General features: G+C 42.6%; 2 protein-coding genes across 6 annotated transcripts; one reads left to right on the plus strand and one right to left on the minus strand.

The window, feature by feature from the left end:
- Window positions 1-253: 253 nt before the first annotated feature.
- Window positions 254-6,632, minus strand: LOC122531669 (formin-binding protein 1-like). 5 transcript variants are annotated; one of them, XM_043659768.1, is made up of 9 exons: window positions 6,475-6,632; window positions 5,571-5,877; window positions 5,281-5,427; window positions 4,801-5,160; window positions 3,858-3,884; window positions 3,198-3,505; window positions 2,926-3,117; window positions 2,566-2,702; window positions 254-2,475 (listed from the first exon to the last, which is right to left on the minus strand). In XM_043659768.1, exons 2-9 carry the CDS (start codon window positions 5,850-5,852, stop codon window positions 2,318-2,320), a joined length of 1,611 nt encoding a protein of 536 aa, XP_043515703.1. In that variant the 5' UTR covers window positions 5,853-5,877; window positions 6,475-6,632; the 3' UTR covers window positions 254-2,317. The 5 variants fall into 5 exon arrangements, with proteins under 5 accessions (XP_043515703.1, XP_043515704.1, XP_043515702.1 ...); XM_043659769.1 differs by having other exon boundaries at window positions 2,566-2,690; window positions 3,858-3,887; XM_043659767.1 differs by having other exon boundaries at window positions 3,858-3,887.
- Window positions 6,633-9,981: 3,349 nt separating this feature from the next.
- Window positions 9,982-19,089, plus strand: LOC122531686. Its single transcript, XM_043659802.1, has 3 exons — window positions 9,982-11,732; window positions 17,073-17,352; window positions 17,931-19,089. Exons 1-3 carry the CDS (start codon window positions 11,597-11,599, stop codon window positions 19,048-19,050), a joined length of 1,536 nt encoding a protein of 511 aa, XP_043515737.1. The 5' UTR covers window positions 9,982-11,596; the 3' UTR covers window positions 19,051-19,089.
- The last annotated feature ends 2,402 nt before the right edge of the window (window positions 19,090-21,491 follow it).

The raw sequence follows: 21,491 nt of genomic DNA on the forward strand, positions 1-21,491 counted from the left end.
TATAAACGATATGTATTAAACTGTATTATGTATTAATTGTAATGTAGCTCTGTGTATATGCACAACAAGTATCAGAATGTATTGCTCTGTATTTCTGATCTAGTCAATTGTCCGCGAAATGTTATAATATACTTTAAGAAACACAATTCTTCCTTGTTTTTCTTTCTAACTCACTTCCGTTCTATTAAAAATACATTGAGGAATAATAGATGGATAAATGGATTTGTACATTAGTGTCAAAGACCATATTATGTTGGTTTAGTAGCTATATTTTTTCAATATTAATAATAATAATTAATAATAATAATTAAACGTATAATGAGTCGCGAAGTTAATTATCTACAATACTTGTTCGTGGATATAAAATCACAAAATATACATAGAATGGACGCACTTGAACGTTAAGAATTAAGGTAGACATATGGATCTCGTCCTTTTTTTCTGTTCTCTATCGTTATCTAATGGTTTTCTCTTTCCACTTTGATAAAGTGATACAGCCTATCAACGATAGATATTCAAGCGAAAAGTATCGCGATTGACTTTCTATTGAAATCGATATCCGAACGCGAAAATACTGATGACTCTCGCAAAATTTAAACTTTCTTAATGCTTTCTCTCTGACGGTAATGATAAATTAAAAAAAAAAAAAGATCCCGTAGAAACACGTGCCGCATGCTTATTACCGATTACTTGGAAAATGCAGCAAAACTTATCGCACTATATAATCGCACATACGTCAGGGAATAAAGAAATTATAGCGAATGAATAGGCAGCAATTGCGGCTGAGGAAAGGGCTCTTGATCTTCGTTTTATTTTCTGTACTTGCGTACCTTATATACCGAAGCTATATTTTAATGAGTGATTATAGTTTATATATATATACATATACATATTTTTAATACGCGAGCATATATGTGACTACACGATTTCAATACATCGCAATCAAATCTAGGACGAATCTAGACTTTGTAACTGCGAAGCTAGAAGTTCTTTCCAAAGATATCAAAACAGAGGCGTTTTCTTAAACGAAAAATGCCAACGCCGCTATTCCGCATTTGTACCTGCAATGGAAACAAATTCATCGCTTCGCAGAGTGTACATTGAATCTGGCACTCACACACGTACCATTCATTTCTCGTTTTTTTCTCCCATATCCCTTGCAATATGTACAGAAATATATCCTAACTAAATTCACATCCAGACAATATCATAAACAAAACTTAGCCGTCCAATCTTCGGAATCTATTTGCTGTACAGAGCACCACCTAATCACCTTCTTGTTGCATTAGGAAAAAGAAAAAACAATAAAAACGACGTCAATTGATAAACTTATACAACAATAGAAGATAAAAAAGATTCAAAAATAATTGTAAAGAAGTGACCATCACTTTTCTATCGTCGACTGAAAAAACAGACATCAATATATTAAAATAAAAAATACATTTCTGTCATACATATATATAAGATTTAAATAAAAAGTAAATTTAAAAGCACTCTAGAATTGATCAGTTTCCTAAACTTCGGCAGGGATAACTCGAATTCATTCGTGAATTGCCTGCTTTACAACCGAATTAAAAAAAAATATATACATATAAAAACTCGCGCAATTATAACAATGATCATTTTTATCCGTGATGTATAGGCGGAGCACATGTTACATATGTGTACGTGTATATTATACGACAGGTATTTACTTTCATTATTTTGCAAATAATTTTTAAGTTGCAAATTGTTCACTTGTGCACATCTAAATTACAGAAACACGTTTCCAGAATGATCCAAGTGATCAGGGTGCTTTTATCATTTTTCTTAGAAAAATGTATCGTATTTTGTAAATATTGAACATGTACGATGAAATTCTTTTAAATGGTTGGGCGTAATCGTTTTTTAAGTAATTTTACGATCATAATTATTATATTTAGTATTAAGTGAGTTCAACTTATCAATCACTGTATAAAAGAAGCTAAATCTTAAAAGTGAAACTTATTTTCTCTTTGTTCTTCCTTTGTTCTTGCGATGGAACTGATGGAAGCTAGAGAGAAGTGTGTTGGACATAACTGAATCTGATGAGTCATAAGATTCTCTCAAAAATCAGAATATTGGCACATATATTAATTCTCATTTATATAACATCATTGACATTTAGGCCCATGATTTGACCAGAGTATATCCTGAAATTTTGTGCCATTTAACCAACACAGAACCCTCACTGACACTCACATGAATTGCTATTTTTAATCGTTCATATCGAACTAATAGCATAAATAATCTTAGAACTTCACCACTTCACAATTGTTTAACGTCCTAAAAGAAGCGGCTAAGTGTTATACAAATGACACTCTATGTAAGATGTAGGTACAAAACCCTCGATTGGTTGTGAAATACGACGAACACGAGTCCACCCATCCCCTTGATCTAATTCAATCATGTACAACTCTTCTCCATCGTACATAGGTATTGAGCCTTCGCTAGTCGCTAAAAATATAATTCCCAATTCATATGTATATTTCTAGATTATTAACAGGATACAAAAATTTGACAAAATTTTTGAATATATACACATACCATCGAAAGGATAAAGAGCTCTACACGTTCCCAATGGCGGTTGAGCATCAATTTCATCAACGTAATATTCTTCTCCACCACTACCAGGAAGCGATGTCCTCGATTCTCCAAGACCAGATTCCGGGCTATTCGTGGAACTGTGCATCAGTACCGTAAAGCGAAAAGCGTGTCTAATTGGTCTAGTTAAAAATTCTGATCTATATTTATACCGATTCAAAAGCTTATTATTATCACTCAAGATTCTTCTATTTAACGGAAAAGGAAGCCTTTCACGGTAAATCCTACATTAAATCCGATAATGTAATCCGATATAACGTTAATAAAATTTAAAACACGAATCCATAGTTAATTAAAACTTACCCGTGCGTCGGCTGAGGTGTACCCGGAGCACTTTTCTTATGCATTGATTGATTAGCATTCGTGTTGCTTACGCTTGAGTCAGACGCCGATCTTGAAAGACTTTCCTCTCCTCCTGAATGACTGGATCTTCTTGAACTTAGCGGTCTCGTTGCAGAACCATTACTAGTCGGTTTTCGTGGTGCTTGACTGGGACTAGAAATTTTAAATTGTAACAACTTACATCACAGACTAAGTAGATTGTGAAAGTAGTCTATGAAATTTTGCAAAGTCACCTGGATAAACTGATGTCGGCGCGCATTGCTTCTTCAAGATAACCTTGGAACTTTGCCAACTCCGCGCCGAGTTTGTCTAGCTTGTTGCTCGATTGATTCAATTGTCCTTCTATGCTCATCGGATCACCTAATGCAGGATTTTGCTCGTACACGCCCTTCATCTTCATCAAGCCATCCCTGGCCGCAGTCTCTTGCTGAATTTTCGCTTGAATTTCATCCAACCTCTGTTGCAGTCGCTTCTTGCGTTGATTTGGAGGTAGATCGCTGCAATCCTCCTTCGCACCGTCGCCATATCCAGCCACGTTATTCTGGAATATTTCAGTTTAAGTATCCAAATTTCAAACATGATGCCGACAAAAAAAGAATCTAATGAAGGAATGAACGATGGAAAACAAGAGAAAAGCACGTGATTGTCATAGATATGACATATAGTTAATTCTACGTTACCAATTAAGAGTTAACAAACACAAATTCAACGTTTTATATATATATGCGTCATTATCACGAGCATACTCTTGGAGCTAGACAAACTATCAATGGAATTAAAAAAAAAAAATACATAAAGAGAAATATTCTGTGATTAATCATTAAAACAGTGGGACTCTGTCAATACGGACTGTCGTACAAAAGACAATGACGACAGTGAAGAAATAGACAGACCTTCAAAGCTATGCCCACCTCGATCAACTTCTGTTGTTCGCATGAAACAAATTCCAAAAGCGTATCATTCAGCGAATGAATCAGAAAAAAAAACAAGTCTCAAGCAATAGTATTGAGTAAAAACTCAGCGAATGAAAATATCGCGACTAGTACTATGTAAAAAGTGTAAAATGTTTACTGCTTCAACGATGTCTGAGTTTGTACTCGGCAAATAAGACACAGTTAACAAACAATACGTAGTTAATGATATATATATATATATACACATATATCTCGATTCAGAACAAAATGCTGATGTTACATAGTGGCAGGCAAGCAAGCGATTCGTAGTGTACTTACTAAGTACAACAGTATCCAAATTCATAGTCCACGGATGATTGGAAACAAGAGACCACACAGGCAGATCGAACCATCCACCAAATTAATAAAAAGTACAGAAGAAAGATAAGTTATGCTGGCGACGCGAAAATTAACGCGATACTATCTTAAATTAACGAATCGAAAACTAAATGGAATGAATGTGATATCTGATTTTATGTGTCTTTTTTGCTTGATTGCATGAGATAAAAACGAAACTTCAAATGAAATAATACAGCGCTATTTATATATATATATATAAATACACGGAAACACAATCGTTAAAAAAAAAAAAAAAACTAAAAATTATACGGATCACTCATGCTGTACAAGATTTATGAGCATATTTCAGGCTTGCTAATTGGTAATGATATGGAAATGCATTTCGAATAACACTTTGAAAAAAAAAAAGAATAATGGTTACTTTTTTCGTGCATATTGTAACCATCTTTTGTTCTATTTTTGATGTTTCTATACTTTTAGAGAGAATAAGAGAAAAAAAACATAAACAAATGCTTGATTCACAAACATATTTATGACACAGATAAGAGCTACGTTATATTCAAATGTTATGTACAACATTTACCTTATTGCTACTGAATATTCCGAATAGACCAACTCTCTTCTTGATTTTACTACCGGAAACGGTACCCTTCGCTGTTAAGTGATGATTGTGTATTGGCTGCATCACAGGCTGCGACAGCTGACTATTGCTGTCATACGTTTTTGCTACGGAAAGGTCTTCGAATGGAAAATCTCCCGGAGGCTGGAAGCCGCTTTTGTAACGTTCGATCACCAATAACGTGTCTTTTTTTTCATTGATCTCATTTGCCGCTTTCTCGATACCGTCTAAACACTGAGCGATTATCGGAGCCACTGCTCGTTCTATTTCTACGGATTTAAGCATGTAGTTTCGCATGTTTTTTATTCTCTTTTCATCGAGCTCCTGCAACAAAACATATAGAGCATTGAAATTGAATGAATCTTCAAAGAATGGAATTTCTGAATTCGAGCTGCATACGCGCGCGAATAATTTTTTTTTTTCATACTTTAATAATTTATTTACCTGCAGATGTTGGAATACTTCTGGCATGGCCGTGTGATAATGTAGCGTTTGCATGTCGTTTGTTTTCTGCAACTGATTCGCGTACTCGGTTTTCGCCTCCTCGCTCTGCTGTGTTTTCAAAGTCATGTTCATCCTCTGCTTCTCGACCTGAGCATAAAACAAATCATTCGGAATTTACATAAATTTACATATTTCATATCGTTTAATGTTAAAGGCTATACAAGCGAGATTAAAGTCGAAATATTTCGGGTACGAAGGTGGGGCTACAAAAATCAACATCATCCACCTACTTCCGCTCTCGAAAGATTCAAATCGGCGTCTGCCCTCTGATAATTCTCCACTGCTCTTTCCGCTTCGCGGAAAGCTTTTTCGTAAGCCTTCCTAGCACGTTCCAGATTTCCAATCTGACCGGTCAGGTTCGCCATCAATCTGGCGCCTTCTTGAAGATGCTTTTTACGATCCTCCTTGAAATCCTTCACGAGAATATTCAATTCCCTTAGCACGTTTGCCTGTAAATTCTCCGCGATCACTTCCCTCTGTCCTGCCTGATCGTTTACCTCGTTCAGCTCCATTTTGAACGCTCGGCATGGGCTATACCTGCGGTCAAAGTTCATGCGCGTCGTTGTTTAATTATACAACGGTTGATCGTACATAAATCTTCTATTCATGTAAATGAATATGACGCGGAACGAGCCGCGACACGAAAAGAGGGGGCAAGTCTTTAAGCGCGATGACGAGCAAGTTGCTGACTGAACTTATATAGTGCAATCTACCCACGCCCCTAGATAAGAGATTAGCTACTGTTTTCTGTCGCGCTACGAATATTAAAGACGCTCGAGAATTCTTCTTTTTCTTCCTTCCGCGACACCGCGTTCGCCTTCTAATTGAAAGTCTAAAAAAGCACACAAGCAAAACTTGTGCTATCATTGATTGGACTGATGTTCGCGAAATGTCTAAGGATATAAAAAAAATTGGCTAGATGCCAGGTAGAAAAGTCGTTCTAAGCAAAGCGACCTACTAAAATATAATTTACGCGTGACAAAGAGAAAAAGAAAAAAAAAAATACAAGAGAAAGGAAAAAATAGACAGACCGTATTTTGAAGTAGGAATTATTTTGAAGCGTTATTCATGTCGAGGAACATTACTACGAAGCGTGGATCCGGTATTACGGCCTCCTAGTTAGCTCATACTTACTGATAATCCTCCTCCTCCTTCTTCTTGGGTTGATAGCTCTTTACGAGACGTCTGAAATCAGAAACGAAAACAGATTATCAGTGCACGTGTAATCAGGCAACCTGGTTGCAACAAATGCAACGACCCAAGATCTCCTAGTAAGGAAAATAATTTACCTCCGATTTGTGTGAAAATAAGAAAAAAAAAAAAAAAAAAGAAAGGAAAAAAGAAACGTGAGTATATCGAGGCACGCGTGAAATGTATAATTCCAGAGGATCCTAATAGTACCACAATTTCCGTGGCCTTGGATCCTCGTCTTCGGTCAGCCCCTTCGGAATAATTACGCTGCCCGAACGGACAACCGTCTGCTCGAACGGTTCTTGCAGTCATCAGTCTCCTTCGCAGAGCAAACATTAAGAAGCCGCGGCTAAAAAAACAGAGAAAAAAAAAAATTCGCACCTACGAATTTCATTTGCCTTCCTCTCGCGGCCATCAACTCGCTCGCCGCTCAATCCCGACTGTAATCAGCCTGTGTCCTGTCCGCTCGGAGATTCGTGCAATTTCAAGCCGCGATGAGGAAGGTTCGACTTCGAGGTTAGCTGTCCGGTTCAAATGAACTCGCTTCGCGGGCTCAGCTGCCATCGGTCAACGTGCAATACGCTTTGACAAGTACGACAAGTGGCGCGGATGCTTCACGGTGGTCGGCCAGACGACGGAAAAAAGAGAGAAAGAGAGAGAGAGAGAGAGAGAGAGAGAGAGAGAGAGAGACTTTGGAAGAGAGGAGAGAAGAACGTGCCGCAATCTGAAAGGTATCGTCGATCACCAGGGACACCGAGAGAAAAAGATTGCTGGTTTGTTTCGCCGGGAGGAAAAAAAGTCGATCGATTAAGAGCACACGTCGAACGTTCCAAGACCAGGTTTTACCAAATTCCGCCTGTACCGTTTGTGTTGCGACGTGGCACGATTCACGGGGATGTCCACGATACTCTTCAATTTCCTTTCGAAAATTAGATTTCGTTCATAGTGCGAGTCGTAATACTCGTCCCAAACTGTTTCGCTTCTTACAACACATCGTGGACGGGAGACGCGCATTCGCATCTTTCAGTTTTCAACTGTTGCGGACAGGAGACGCTAATTTCGCGTCTTTTGATTTTCAACATTGCGGACGGGGAACGTTATTTTGCGTTGTAGGGGACACGACTCAGGCACCGCATATAAATTTTTCAAAAAGTAGTTTTCAAGAAACGTTACTAGAGGTATTTCTATTTTATTTTCATTTTACTTCTTAATAAAATAATACATTTGTTAAATGCTATACATACTCTTGAATCCTTTCAATCATATATTAAATAAGTCAAAAAATGCGAGGAAATACAGGCTATATGTTTATCAGACCGTTCACAATGTGTTACTACAAATACAAAATAAATAACAGTTAAAATCTAAAATACATAATAATTAGATTCTTAAATATCACTGTAATATTTAAGAATATTTTATCAATGTGAATTTAAAAAGTGCATATATGCATTGTACAAAGTTTCCCTGTTGCTCCAAAAATATATGCGGACCCTGGGAATAGGTTGAGCGCGCCGAGTGCGCAATGTGTGTTCAATCCCTCGCTGATTGATTTTCCGAAGATTGAACGAATTGAACGATTGGCTTGAACTCCTGATCTGGGGATTCAGGATTTCAATGAAATCTTCAGCGGAGGCTGAGATCAATTTTATTTTTCGAGGGTGGAAATACATGTGGAACGCGTCCCTTCGAGAAGCAGCAATCTCTCGTCAATCTCGAGCAATCGAACCCTCTCATCCCTCTCATCGTCGAAACTCGAGCATCGAGACAGCGTGCACCAAGGCGTGCGTGGCGTTGCGCGGCAGTAAGTAGCAAATATGAAAAGAAAACAGAAGCAAAAGAAAAGGAGAGAGAGAAAGAGAGAGACGCAGTGTGGCGTGGCTGGCAAGGCTGCGACAAGGTAAAGCCGACTAACTATCCGGCCTCAAAGAGAGAGAAAGAGAGAGTAGCTAAGCAGAGTCTCTCGCGGCAGGACGGCCAGGAAGAGCTAGGTCGTAGCAGTGGCGAGGCGAGGCGAGGCGAATCGCGGTAGGGATGGGGCAAGGCAAGGCGCATTGGCGAGGCACAACGCCGAGGCACAACTCGGGACCAAACTCGTCGGGACTCCAACTGCGGGCTGGTGGTGGCGCGTTCACCTACCGCTCCAACACAGTACGCTCCGGACTCTCGCGCAGGCGAGATTGCACCAATCCGCTCGGTCGATCCGGCGACCACGTGCGCTCCGAACCTTCCGCCGGGTGCCGGCCGTGTTTTGGTGAACCGGACCGGGCCACCGGGCCACGTGTTTCTCGCCTCTGAACGCAACTCACCGACTCGAGTGCGGCGCGTCCTTCCTTTTCGAGATTTCGCGGTTTCGATTTCGAGGAAAACGATTTTGAGAGCCGATGCGTCGTAATTACGGTCGAGAATCTTCGGTAGTGTTAATTCGTCGGTCGAAGAACACAGACAGAAGGTGAAATAAGGAAGCCCGATATAATTCGCGATTAAGGTGGACGATCATTTGCAATCACTTTGTGCCATCGCAAGGTGGTTTCAATCTAAAGTTAATTCGAGCATAATCCTGGTTTTGACCGTGGTAGTGGACCGTGAGAAGAAGAAATACCAGTTTTAACTTTGTTTCCAATCGCAGTGTGTGACACGAACAAGTGGCAAGGAGCGGTAGAGATAGGCGAGCGAGCGTAAGGCAGATAAGGGGAGTAAGACGTCGTGGCTGGAGGCGAAAGGTGAATTTTACAAGTAGAGCCGCCGAGACGAGCTCCGCCCCGTGGTTTCATTAAAGCAATTCGCTACCGTGAATACGGAATACGTAAGTTTCGCTGGGTGGTCGTCAGCCAGGACAGCTGGAGAGACCAGCCGAGTCCGAGTTCAGATTTATTTCATGTCGCGCGGCTGCGCCGATCGGATCATTAGACTATGAAGAGCGGAAGTGACATTGTGCTTGAGCGTCTGGCTGCAGATCGTGAAAGGAGACGATCGACAAAAACAAGAAGACGGAAAACGTCTGATCGAGCGGTCACCAAGAAACACGAATATTACGACCTTCTTAAACTCCTAATGCTTCGTTAGCCACAGAGTACGGGAGTTCTCGAGAGAGACACGGCCGTGAAGGAAACATCGATCGAGAAATCAGTTCTCACGGTTCGAATTAACGGAGAGAGAGAGAGAGAGAGAGAGAGAGAGAGAGATTGAATCCGAATCGGGTGACAAAGAAACGCAATCTCATCGCCGAGTATCGTTCGACGACTCACGGTTCCGAGGCGAAACCGGGCGCGATGACTTTGGCGAGTGAATTTGGAGTGGTCACGGTATCGTGAATCGACGCGTCGATTCGGTAACGATCGCTCGGCTTGTAGACTCGGATCGGTCGACTGCTCGTGATCGGTGGTACAAATAAGTCAAGGAAGAACTAGACACGGGGGGAGGAGGGGGGGAGGAGGGGGGGGGAGGGGAGAAAAGAAAAAGAAGAAAAGAAAAAAAGAGGTCGATCGAGGAAACGAGAAAGCAAGCAAGCGAACGAACGAGCGCGGTAGGAAGGAGGGGAGGGAAAAAGGCGAGTGTAAAGCATAGGGGAGCGAGCGGGAGCAGGATTGACGGGATGCAGAAGAAACGGTGGCGCGCAAAAAACGCTTAAAGCGACAGAGATACCAGGTTAATTAGATTATCGGCGGTCCTGGCGAGTCGCTCTTGTGTCCGTGGAGGCTGGCTTGGTGAGCGCGACCATACATGGTCCACCGTCCTACGAAGAAGCGGCAGCGTCGCGTGGGAGGTCGTGCAGCTTCCACGCTGCTTTTTACGCAACTCGGGAAGACAGATTCGTGTGCTCACCTTGGAACCCACACGCCGGCCGCGACTATTAAACAGGCTGGCTGCGCGTCTCGTTTGCGAGAGTACCGGTCTGTCGATTTGCCGACGAACGACTTTTCCGAGAAGGCCGCCGGCCGTCGCCGATCCTCCACCTCCACCTCGGTTGATTTCACGGTACGCGCGCGATGATCGCCGATCACGACGATTTCCAAAGCGAAACGAGTTCGCTTTATCGCTCGACGATATCGATCGATTCTCTTGCGAGAAGATAGACAAGACTCGAGCGGATGTTCGAGGAGGAACGAGACGGGAGGAAGATCGCGGATTTCTCAGCGCTGCTGCTCTTTTTCTCCTTCTTTTCGTCGAGTCGAGCGATAGTTGGAAAGTCGGGCGAGGAGCAACGACTCGTAAAAACCGCGAATCGCGTGGCAACTTTCAATCTCGAAGGTTGAATGACTGCCACGCACGCCAACATCGCGTTTCTAAGCGAGATGCGAGAGCGTGCATCCTATAAATCCAGATTTCCGCGATTCCAGTGAACCAGTCCGCGGCTGGCCCCGCGTATATATGTCGCGCGGCTTCTCTCAGCCAGATCATTAGACCCGCATTGGAGAGGAGCGTTAAGAGCCGATGAAAGTGTAGCGGAAAGCGTGTTATGCAAAGCAGCGCGCATCCATCGTCGTCCAGGGAACCAGAAAAGCCTGATCCCGCTCTGATCGATCTGCGTGCGCTCCAACCACCGTCGGCTCCATCGAATTCGAGCGCCGATCTCTCGCTGGGAATCGCTGGCTGGCTGGTTTTATCGCCGATCGATTCCGTCCCTGCCGCATCCATCCGCCATTCTACTGGCTACTATCGACTGGCGACTCTCGAAACTTGAATCGAGCCCGTGCAACGGTACATCCGCACTCGTGCGAACGCACGAGTCATCGGAATCGGCCATCAGCAGAATGACGCTGAATGCTTCCTAGTCTCGCGATCAACGACTTTCATCGCGAGCCCCGTCGTCATCGTGGCTGTTTCAGCCGGCAGTTTCAAGGCAGTTTCGTTGGCTGGTCTTGCCTGGCGAACTTTGATCTCTCGAGGAGGTATTCCTCTCTCAGCCTGAGGAATCCCCGAGGAATTGAATTGCAAATCGTTGGTGGAACATGGCTCGGTTTCGAAGCGTTTCGAGGCTGGCGCGGTGATCGAAAGTCGAGCGGCGGCCACGCTCGCGCTCTCGCGATCACGTGGCAGCACGAGGCAAACACCAGAGGGAAATATGTCGGTCGCGGGCACTAGGAGACTATGCAGAGCCGGCCTAGTGGCCGTGCTGGTTACCGCGTTGTGCGTGTTGACTCTGCTCGACTCGCCGCCGCAACTCCCGGATCCACCAGCGGATCCTCCTCCCACGCCTGGTAAGCAATTTTCTCCTTTGCCCGCGCTCCTTCGCCTCCAGCAGCGCGCGACCCTTGCCCTTTCGTTATCGCTGAACGGTTCACAACTCGTATCCACTAACGCGCCTTTGCCACCTAACAATGCCTCATTTTTTTTCCTCCCTTTCTTCTTTTTTTCTTTCTTCTTCTATCGTAGCTTGATTTCGGCTAGGTTTAGTTTGGCTCGGTGTCTGTGAAATCTTCGATGGATCGAATAGAAAAATTCCGATATATCGTCACTAAAAATTGGGATATCTCTCTCTCAGCAAAGAATAGCAAGGACAGCCTCGTTTCAGCCTGTTTTCGAAAGTGGTATTCCACCCGGGAGTGGAATTCCACCGTGCAAGAATCGCAAATTTATTTTCTCCAAAGTATCAAACGCCCCTCAAAGATCATTGATAACAGTTTCCTTAAATATGCAAATGTTCGACTTTTTATCCTCTTCTATATCCACGTATTTGCATATCAAAGCTGTCTGCAGTTCGAGCATGCCGATCTGACACCATGAGAAATTTATGTTTCCCGATGGTCTCCGATCCATCCGTTCGCTTTGCTCGAAACGTGTAGTGAAATTCTCAAGTCGTGCGTGTTCGTCAAACTTCGATACACTGCGTCAATAATGAACGATTTTTCTCGACGCGAGGAAAATTTCCAACCTATAATTCACGAATTTCATGATCAAACTAGTGGAGCCAAAGTAAATGTAAACAGCCAATCATTTGTGCTCGATATTTTTAAAATTTTTTAAATGTATAGTGTAAACATGACAGAAGAACAGAGACGCAAGAAATGTGACGTAGGATTATGTATTGAATTATACTACCATACCTTGCTAGATTATTAAGATACATTATATGCTTAAAAAAGCTCAAAATTACTATTAAATTTTTAGTACGTGCACTGACGATTTAATACGTAATACGAATAAATAAATAATTAATATTGGTTTAATGCAGTGCAATTCGGTGCTTTTTTTTTCTCTTATTTCGCGATTCAAAGTCTGCCATAGCCAAGAGATTAATATAAAAAAATTCGTTGTTGAAAAAGAGAAAGATGCCAAGAGTATATACGACATTGAGCTGTAATAAATTTCTACTCGTACGTAGTACGTGCAAGACAAGGTAATTATTCAGGATCTTTATGAAATCGTAAAGTTTATAGCGCCGGGTCGTAATTAATGGCAAAGGCATTTCTGGCACGGACGAAAGGAAAGGTGACGAAACGCTCGAGTCGTTTTCGCCGACAGAGCGATATTGATACACGACAAGTAGGATCGTACGAGCAATTCCCACGAATTGTGTTACGATAGCCTCGTTCCGACCACGGTACCGAGATTTGTGTCTCGGCGTTCGCACTATTTCTTACCCGGCGAATACCTTCCCAGCGTTGGCTACGGCCGACAAAGAATAGGAAAATACCACGCGTGCCTCTGGCCGTGCCAGTATTAATTCATAGTTCGAACGATTACGCTTAATCGCGTCAATCGCGTAACGAGTTCGCTGCCTCCCCTTCCTCTTCGGAAAACGCGTCAGATTTCCCTTTGAGTAAGTTCCTCGACCAGCGATCGCGTGTAAATCGAACGCTATACTTTGTAACCTGTACACGCAGGTATGGGAAGAATCTCTGCCACGGTGAATTCTCTGCTACGGTTCAACGGATCAACGTGCAAGCTGAACAACCGGGACGATCTTTACTGGAGATTTATGCTAATTTCCAGATTCTTCCAGACTCGCGAAACGAATTAAATTCAATGAACTGAGTACAGCCTCGCGATTATACGTCACGTAAATTAACACCTACTCTATGCTCGAACCGTCACTCTGTCGACCAGATCGAAAACGAAGTAACTCTCCGGCAAGGATCGACACCAGCTAATTCCCAAAGAAACGGAGCGGGATCGCGTGCAAAAAGCTCGCCCCTCGGTGGCCGTAAATCAACCGCGACGCTGTGACACAGGCTTATCGCGAACACAAATCTTTACACGGTTCCTTGGCGGTAGCGACTTCATTAGGTGACGTAATTTACAGCTCGATTCATTTACCGATATTGCCTCCTCGTCCACTTGATATCGTCCTCCTTTCTCCTTCGATTAAACGTGTCTCCTTCGATCGAAATATTTCACGGAAACCCTTCGGCGAGTTGCTGAAGAGAAAAAGAAAAAGAAAAAGAAAACAAAAAAAGAAACACTTGCCAACTCGCGAGCTTGCTCGTTCCTTTAAAATTTTTCGACCGTGTCGAGTCGATTCTCTATCGTATCTCTATCGGATACCGGTTGCAGCAACAGCAGCAGCAGCAGCAGAGTTCGCTTTCTCGTAAAACTGGCGAACCGTGGCGTCGTCGCCGAAGGAAAGGAGGAAGCGAGGTTGCTAAAGGGCAGGTTGCCATCGTGCGCGGTATCGGCGTAATACGCGGTCGTTGGGTCAAGCGTAGACACAACTTTTAATGACGGTACACGGTAGGATGCATCGGCCGGATTACCGACGTCCCGCTCCGAACGAACAAATTGTTTTATGCGGCAAAGCGAAAGAAGGAGAGAGAACGCGTGATCGAGGCGATCGCTCGCCAAAGGACACGGATTTAATTGGCCGACCAAGCTGCTTTAATTCGAGAATTAACGGGAAATGGTTATTTTACGCTTGCACACCTTGCGAGATGCTTCGGAAGTTCGGTTTTCAACGAGTTGAAGAAACGTGCCGATCTTTCGCGTGTCCTCGCAAATAATTGGAAATGTCCGTAATGAACGTATTTTTGGTGCAGTTTGGTTTATTCTGTCGGAGTAATTGTACTCAGTAGGCGGCTTTAAAAAGCTTTTAAAAATGAATTTAAACTGAGAGGTTGGAGTTGCGTAGAAGTTGTACAATTGTACTACGGCAGTTTTGAAAAATTAAGTGGAGAAAATGAATTTAAATCGAGATCGATATTATATAAAAGTAAAAGAAGGCGGTTTTAAAAAGTTAAGATAAAAAAAATAAATGAATAAATTCAAATTGAAAAGTTGAAGTTGTACGAAAGTATTTGTAATAAAATGGCGGTTTTTAAAAATTACGGAAAGAGATGAATTTAAATAATGCTGGAGCAGTATAAAGATAACTATACTGAGAACATGGTTTTAAAAAAGTTTTAAAAAGAAAGGAGAATTTAAATTGAGAAATTGAAGTTGTACAAAAGTAATTATACCAAGAAAGCGGTTTTAAGAAGTTAAAAAGAAAAAAATGAATTTAAATCGAGATTGAAATTACATAAAAGTAATTGCACTAATTATAAGAAGGCGGTTTTAAAAAGTTAAAGAAAAAAAAAGATAAGATTAAATACAAATTAAAAGGTTGAAGCTGTACGAAAGTAACTGCGCTAAAGGAACGATTTAAAAAAATTTGAAAAAAAAAAAATGAATTTACACCGAGAGGTTGGAGTGGCATAAAGGTAACTATACCCAGAATGTGGTTTTAAAAAGATTGAAAAAAAGAAGAAATTTAAATCGAGACTGAAATTACACAAAAGTAATTGCACTAATCATAAGAAGGCGGTTCTAAAAAGTTAAAGAAAAAAAAAGATAAGATTAAATACAAATTAAAAGGTTGAAGCTGTACGAAAGTAACTGCGCTAAAGAAACGATTTAAAAAAATTTGAAAAAGGAAAATGAATTTATAACGAGAGGTTGGAGTGACATAAAGATAACTATACCCAGAATGTGGTTTTAAAAAGATTGAAAAAAAAAGAAAAATGAATTTAAATCGAGACTGAAGCCGTGCAAAAGTAATTGCACGCTAGGAAGACGGTTTTCAAAAATTGAAATTGAGAAATTGCAGTTGCGTAGAATAAATGAATAGAGATTCACTATACGGCCGGGTAGTTAACGTCACGATCAACGTCAATTCTCGAATACTGATTAAAACCGTAAGAAACGGTCTGGCGCGATCGTCAGCCGGGTACTCTCTGTTTGCGTTTCATCGTGCGTGAACAAATCGCATGTTTCATCATCGAATCCATTAAACGAATCGATCGTGACGGCGGAAGGAATGAAAATATGATCGAGGTAGCCAAGGTGGTCGTGACTTCTGGTCGTTCGTGACTTTTGCGCGAAACGAGTTTTCCTTCGACGTGCATACGTACGTTGAGTACGTATTTGCTATTAGAGGCCAATTAACGAACGAAGCAATTGAAATTCTGCGTAATGCTAGTAATCGATGCCCAGGCGGAGGTCAGTAACGCTCTTCCAAGTCCCCTTGGAACAAGGGATTAAAGAAATTACCAAGGAATTATAGAAAGAAACAATTCGACCGTGGCACGATTCTATTGACACGTGAACGTATCCACGACGTACGACGGCATCCGGTCTCGCTCGATGACGTAATACTTCCATCCGGTCGCCTCTAGACTGCCTTTCTATTCGTAGAGAACGATGACACCATACAACTAAGCTAATATTTAACCCTTCAGTCCTCGATAAACGTTCTTTTTTTTTTTTTTGTATCATCTATCTGGACTTTATTTACGAAGCATCATCATTACGAATAAAATGACGTAGCATTGGAAATAATCATTCAAATGGTATTTAATGCGAAATTTTGTTCGTTATATTTTTCTAACGCGTGATATCGGTGCATTATGGATTTGCTAGAATATACAAATATATAACGATACATAGTTTCAGAGTTAATGATACACAGTTTCAATCCCGGGAAAAATCTAGTTTATGTGAATTACTGAGTGTCAATCGAAACTATTTTTAGAAATTTCCATTTCTGAAATTGTTTTGTTCCTCTTACGTCGTTATCATATCTTCTACTCTAGGCGTTAGATTACACAACACCAAGTGTACACGATCGTTCTAATGATCAGCAAATTATAAAAAGGGAAATCCGAGCTGTTGGCTAGATTTTTAGACAGTCCAGGGCAAAAGATTATTAAAAAGGAAATTTACAATTTTCCGACACTATCGCTGTAGTGATAGTAACATTCTTTAATAAAAATATCCCATTAGTTGAAATTATTTTCTCTAGACCGAATCAATCATCGCCCATGAATTTTGATCGAATAGCGTGAACTGAAACGAAAACACAGACTGGTTGGCTAGATAACTGAATCTAATTATCCAGAGTCGCTTGAAACGGTTGATGGCTCAAGATGGTCCATCTCTTTCGCGCTGTTCGACGTAGCTTCTCGCTTAATAGCCCGTATCACGCACGAATCGAATTAATTAGCCGAAAAACGGGCGCCACGGCCGCTTCCGCGTCAACGAGCATAGTGTGTAGCACGCGTCACGCGACTATCACGGTCTCAATCTCTTTCTTTCTCTCTCTTTCTCTCTGACACATTTTCCAGGTGGCGAACCCCCGGGCACAAGAAGCATCGTGGCTTACTCGTGGGCGCGGAGATTGGCACTCGATTACAGGCCCACTAAGGAGTGCGACGGTAATGGAACGTATGGAACGACGTTAAATACGTTCAAGTTAGCCGACGAGAAGTGGCTCGAGACAATCCCCGGACAGCTCTTCCTGTACAGTGCCCACTTGGACCTGAGAGTGGCCGGTTACCCGAGCCTAAGGGTGATTGGCGTTAAACGTGGACCTTTGCCGACCTCTGGCCTTTTCTGCACCGTTTGGTGAGACACTTCTTTCCCTCCGCCCTCGCCAGCCTTCCCGTTGTCAGTCAGGCTAAAACCTTCGCCAATTTTCGATCGTGGATCCTAGATCGCCACGTTTCGTCAGCGTGATTTTGATCGCGGGTCTTTTTTACGAAAAAAAAAAAAAAAAACTGACATTTCTCACGAAGAACAGCGATTTATTCTCCCTATATTCGAGCACGGGTCTTGCCATTATCCTCTCGGGATTCTATATTTTCCAAAGCACTTAAAAGCTTCCTGTTTAAAAGTTTCGAGATAACGACGTCTCGAATGGAGGAACAACGTTGACTTTCGTCAACGACGCACTACTCCGTTCGATAGGACTGACCGAGTTCCGCGGACAGCCGCTTTAATCTAACTTCTTGCCCTTCTTACCGTCAAACTTCCTTCACGTCGGAGTAGCTGTTTCATAATTTCGAACGATTATGCAAATTCGGTCACGAAGCTTCCCCGCCCCAAAATCGAAAAAAAACATTGGCCTCCTTCCGAGACCTGTCCCAGAATATATCCCAGTCTTTGAGAATTCGTTCGTAACGTTCCCGTTCCCGGTGACGCAGGTACGAAGAGGACGAACGAGGCAGAGCGGTGAGCGTGGAAGCGCTGGTGTCGACGATTTGGTTGGACGAGTGGGGCGAGACGGTGGACAGCTACGCGGGGATCCTAGTCGGCTGTCAATTACCACCGGACCCGGCGATCGAGCCGTCCAGGGTGTACGTAGGCCTGGAGCCCTGCCACCAGGATGCTAGTCATAGTTTAGCGATAAAAAACAGGGAGGAGAGAAACAGGACGGAGGGACGACGCCGTCAGTTCACCCTCTGTATCAAGGGACTGGACTTCGATGAGGACATCTCCGCAAAGATCGTCGCGTTCGTCGAGCTTCATCGCATACTCGGCGCCGAGCACTTCTACTTCTACGTGTTCAACGTGCACGAGAACGTGCTGCGAGTGCTGAGGCTGTACGAGAGCTCGCACGTGATCAGATGGTTCAATCTGACGCTGCCGGGCGATCTGCCCAACGAGAAGACCGCCAGGAGGCGGCTCCTCGCCGAGGACATCTGGACCAAGAGACGCATGGAGCTGATACCGTACAATCACTGCTTCTACGATAATCTTCATCGGTCGGAGTTCGTGCTGCCGATCGACGTCGACGAGGCGATTGTCCCTGTCCGGAGGAACAACTGGCACGAGCTGTTGCTCGACGAGAGGATCAAACTCGGAAGGAGCTTCAAGGACTTCGCCTCGTACGCGGTCAGGAACGTGTACTTCTTCCCGGAGCTGCAGCAGACCAGAAATCAAACCGATCGTCCTAGTTTCCAGTGGAACGACTCCAGTACGACCGACGATACACTCCTCACCGGTCTCGATTACCTGGACACGATCAGAACCGCCTGTATCTCGCCGGAGGGCGACTCCGTCAAGAGCTTCGTCTCGACCAGGCGCGCGTTAACCGTGCACAATCACTACGCGTTGACCACGCTCAACCCGTCCACCAGACGGGCCCATCATTTCGATCCGGACGACGTGCTGAAGCATCATCACAGAGCCTGCGACGATAGACACTTGGACTGTGAAGTTATGATGGAGGACGTTAGAGTCGACGAGTCCGCGACGAGATACGCGGACGAGCTTGAGCGGAGGATGAGGGTGTTTTTCAACGACCTCAAGGCGTTCGCGTAGCAGAGAAATTTATGTACATAATAAAATAGAATTAACTCATTCGCGATGTGTTGCGTTGATTCTTTACACCCTCGCTTCACGAAGAATATATGGTAAGTTGCAATTTCCGATGATGTATCGTGTCATTGTGTCCCGCATGTTGACACATTTCGCAAGGCCGATTTCTGAGGTTCTATTCTCAACTGTGTTAAACTCAGGAAATTGGAGGGAATTTTTTTTCTCGCGAGACCCTCGAATATTTTCCTTGAAATGCGTTCGAGGCAGCGTTAGGTGTACGCGCTTACATACGTAAACGAATACCGTTTCGCGAAATGAAATTTGTATAATTAAAAGGTAAGATTACGCGAAATCAGAGGCACGAACGAGCTACTTCACCTCCGCTTTACCCATGGGAAATAAGATAAGAAGACAATGCGGTCTTCTAACCTGCGACTTGTAACATGTTCCTGAAAGATATCAACGTCTGTTGAAATTCACTTTGAACATGTCGCGAGCGACGATTCGTGCCGCTTTCGAGGATATAATCACTGCAATTAAAATAGAGAAAAAAAAAGAAAAGGAAAAAAAACAGCTTGCTTCGCTCTTTCGACGAATACTTCGCCGGTATGATAATGAAACGCACTCTTGGGAAATTTTCTCTCCATACGGCACATCGCGTCATCTCATTTAAACGCAACGCGCTCTAATTATAACGTTTTTGCTACCAAAACGAGCGAGTCTACTCTCCCCTTCGTTTCCACGAAGAATATCCGGAATTATGTCTATCCGCGTTCCAGTCTTCCAGATGTGAATCGACGTTGTTAACCACCTTTTTTGCGCCATTTTCTTGCGAAGAACGAGTCCTATTTGACCAATTTCTTTCACTGACCGGATCCAAAGATCGGATCGGTATTGCAAATATCGATAAAACACCCGCAAAATTGCACTTTGATGAGAAAAACTGAGGACTGTTTTTCTAGAAAATATCAAACATGTGTAAAAATATCGATTTTTCTTACGACTAAATCCATCATGGTCTCGAGGATTGAAATTTTTTCTTTACATTAAACTCGCTATACGATTCTTTTTTCATCATTTTCATCATTGAATCTGAAATGTGACAAAATGTTACGATTATTCGAATTTTTGCCTTTAATATTTAACCCTAATATTTAACATTCGATAAAACAGTAAAGAAAAAATTGTAGAGCAAGTGTTAGGAAATGATTGTGAAGGAGAAACTTCAATCTTCAAAGGCAAAAGAGATTCCTAATTTTTACATATGTTTGAATCTTTACAATTTTCGATTAAAATGTACGTAAAATCACCTTCAAACACAACCATCGAAATAGAAGTTTCACTCGTTGGATTACCATATGATCTCTTTTTACAAAGTTACATCAGTTCAAATTATTCACAATTTTTCATTGTTATTGGTACAATTATGCTCTTCACTGTACATCCCTTTTCAACCATAGTCTTCTACGTCCGATCGTTGTTTATTGACTTTATCAGGCCGTGTCTGATCCCGTCACAGAGAAAACAAATTACATTTGACCAATTTCGTCTTTTAACTATACGCGTTCGATCGTGAAACGTTCCTACAAAGACAATATTATGAACACACGTCCAACGAATCTCCCGGATAATCATTTGCTTTTTACGACTCCTCCGTCCATAGAACAACGTGTTTCTAGTTCAAGTTTCTTCGACGTGCAATCGGGAAAGACGAGAAATTCGGTGGATAGAGGAACGAGATGCTTTTCACGACGTTCGGTCCAGTGTTTACGGCGGTAAACAAGAGCCAGATCGCACGCTATTCGAAATCTACGCCGGCTACAGCCCTAGATAAATTTTACGACAAGCGTAAAGCGACATGGAAGCACCGGCCAACGTCATAACGAAGTTTAATAGCTGAGCAAAGCGTGTCCCGACTTGTTAGACTAACGCGTAGATAACGCGAAATGTTATTTGAAGGAGAGATAAGTGACTTCCGACGGCGATCTCTCTCGTTCTCTCTCTCGTTCTCTTTCATCGTACGAGGTTACGCGAGGACTTTCAGCGAAGATGCTGTGTGAATCTCCGATTTTGATGAAATTTCGCATAAATGTAATTTTCAAAAAGATATTTGACCCGTATTTTTTTATTTTTTGTCCGTGCCTTGTTTTTTAAGGGTGAAACTGTAAGAGTGAATTGGAAATAGCACAAGTTCGAGAGAAAGTAACTTGTATGTTCGTTTGCATCTTTCGGACATTTCTTCGGCCATCTGTCGTATATTTAAAATCGATCGTCATTTCCGAGCGGAAAATTGCTTTCCACAAAATTGAAAGCACACGCAGAGTACGCACAGTACATGAGAAACCTTCGCGATGTTTCCAGCAGATCTTCTCACAGCAACGACTTCAACACGGGTCGTAAGTACGACGATAAGTGTTATTTACTTTCGTTCCTAGCGTGACAGC

This window comes from Frieseomelitta varia, unplaced genomic scaffold (assembly GCF_011392965.1).
Source record: "Frieseomelitta varia isolate USP_RPSP 00005682 unplaced genomic scaffold, Fvar_1.2 scaffold_411, whole genome shotgun sequence".
NCBI lineage: Eukaryota > Metazoa > Arthropoda > Insecta > Hymenoptera > Apidae > Frieseomelitta > Frieseomelitta varia.

Excerpts from the sequence above, each read along its gene's own strand:
- LOC122531669 (XM_043659767.1), bottom strand. The coding sequence starts at position 5,852 with ATGGAGCTGAACGAGGTAAACGATCAGGCAGGACAGAGGGAAGTGATC. Across the intron at positions 5,428-5,570 it reads TGAATCTTTCGAGAGCGGAA|GTCGAGAAGCAGAGGATGAA; the intron begins GTAGGTGGATGA and ends TTTTATGCTCAG. Across the intron at positions 3,118-3,197 it reads GCCGACATCAGTTTATCCAG|TCCCAGTCAAGCACCACGAA; the intron begins GTGACTTTGCAA and ends TAAAATTTCTAG.
- LOC122531686 (XM_043659802.1), top strand. The coding sequence starts at position 11,597 with ATGTCGGTCGCGGGCACTAGGAGACTATGCAGAGCCGGCCTAGTGGCC. Across the intron at positions 11,733-17,072 it reads GGATCCTCCTCCCACGCCTG|GTGGCGAACCCCCGGGCACA; the intron begins GTAAGCAATTTT and ends CACATTTTCCAG. Across the intron at positions 17,353-17,930 it reads GGCCTTTTCTGCACCGTTTG|GTACGAAGAGGACGAACGAG; the intron begins GTGAGACACTTC and ends CCGGTGACGCAG.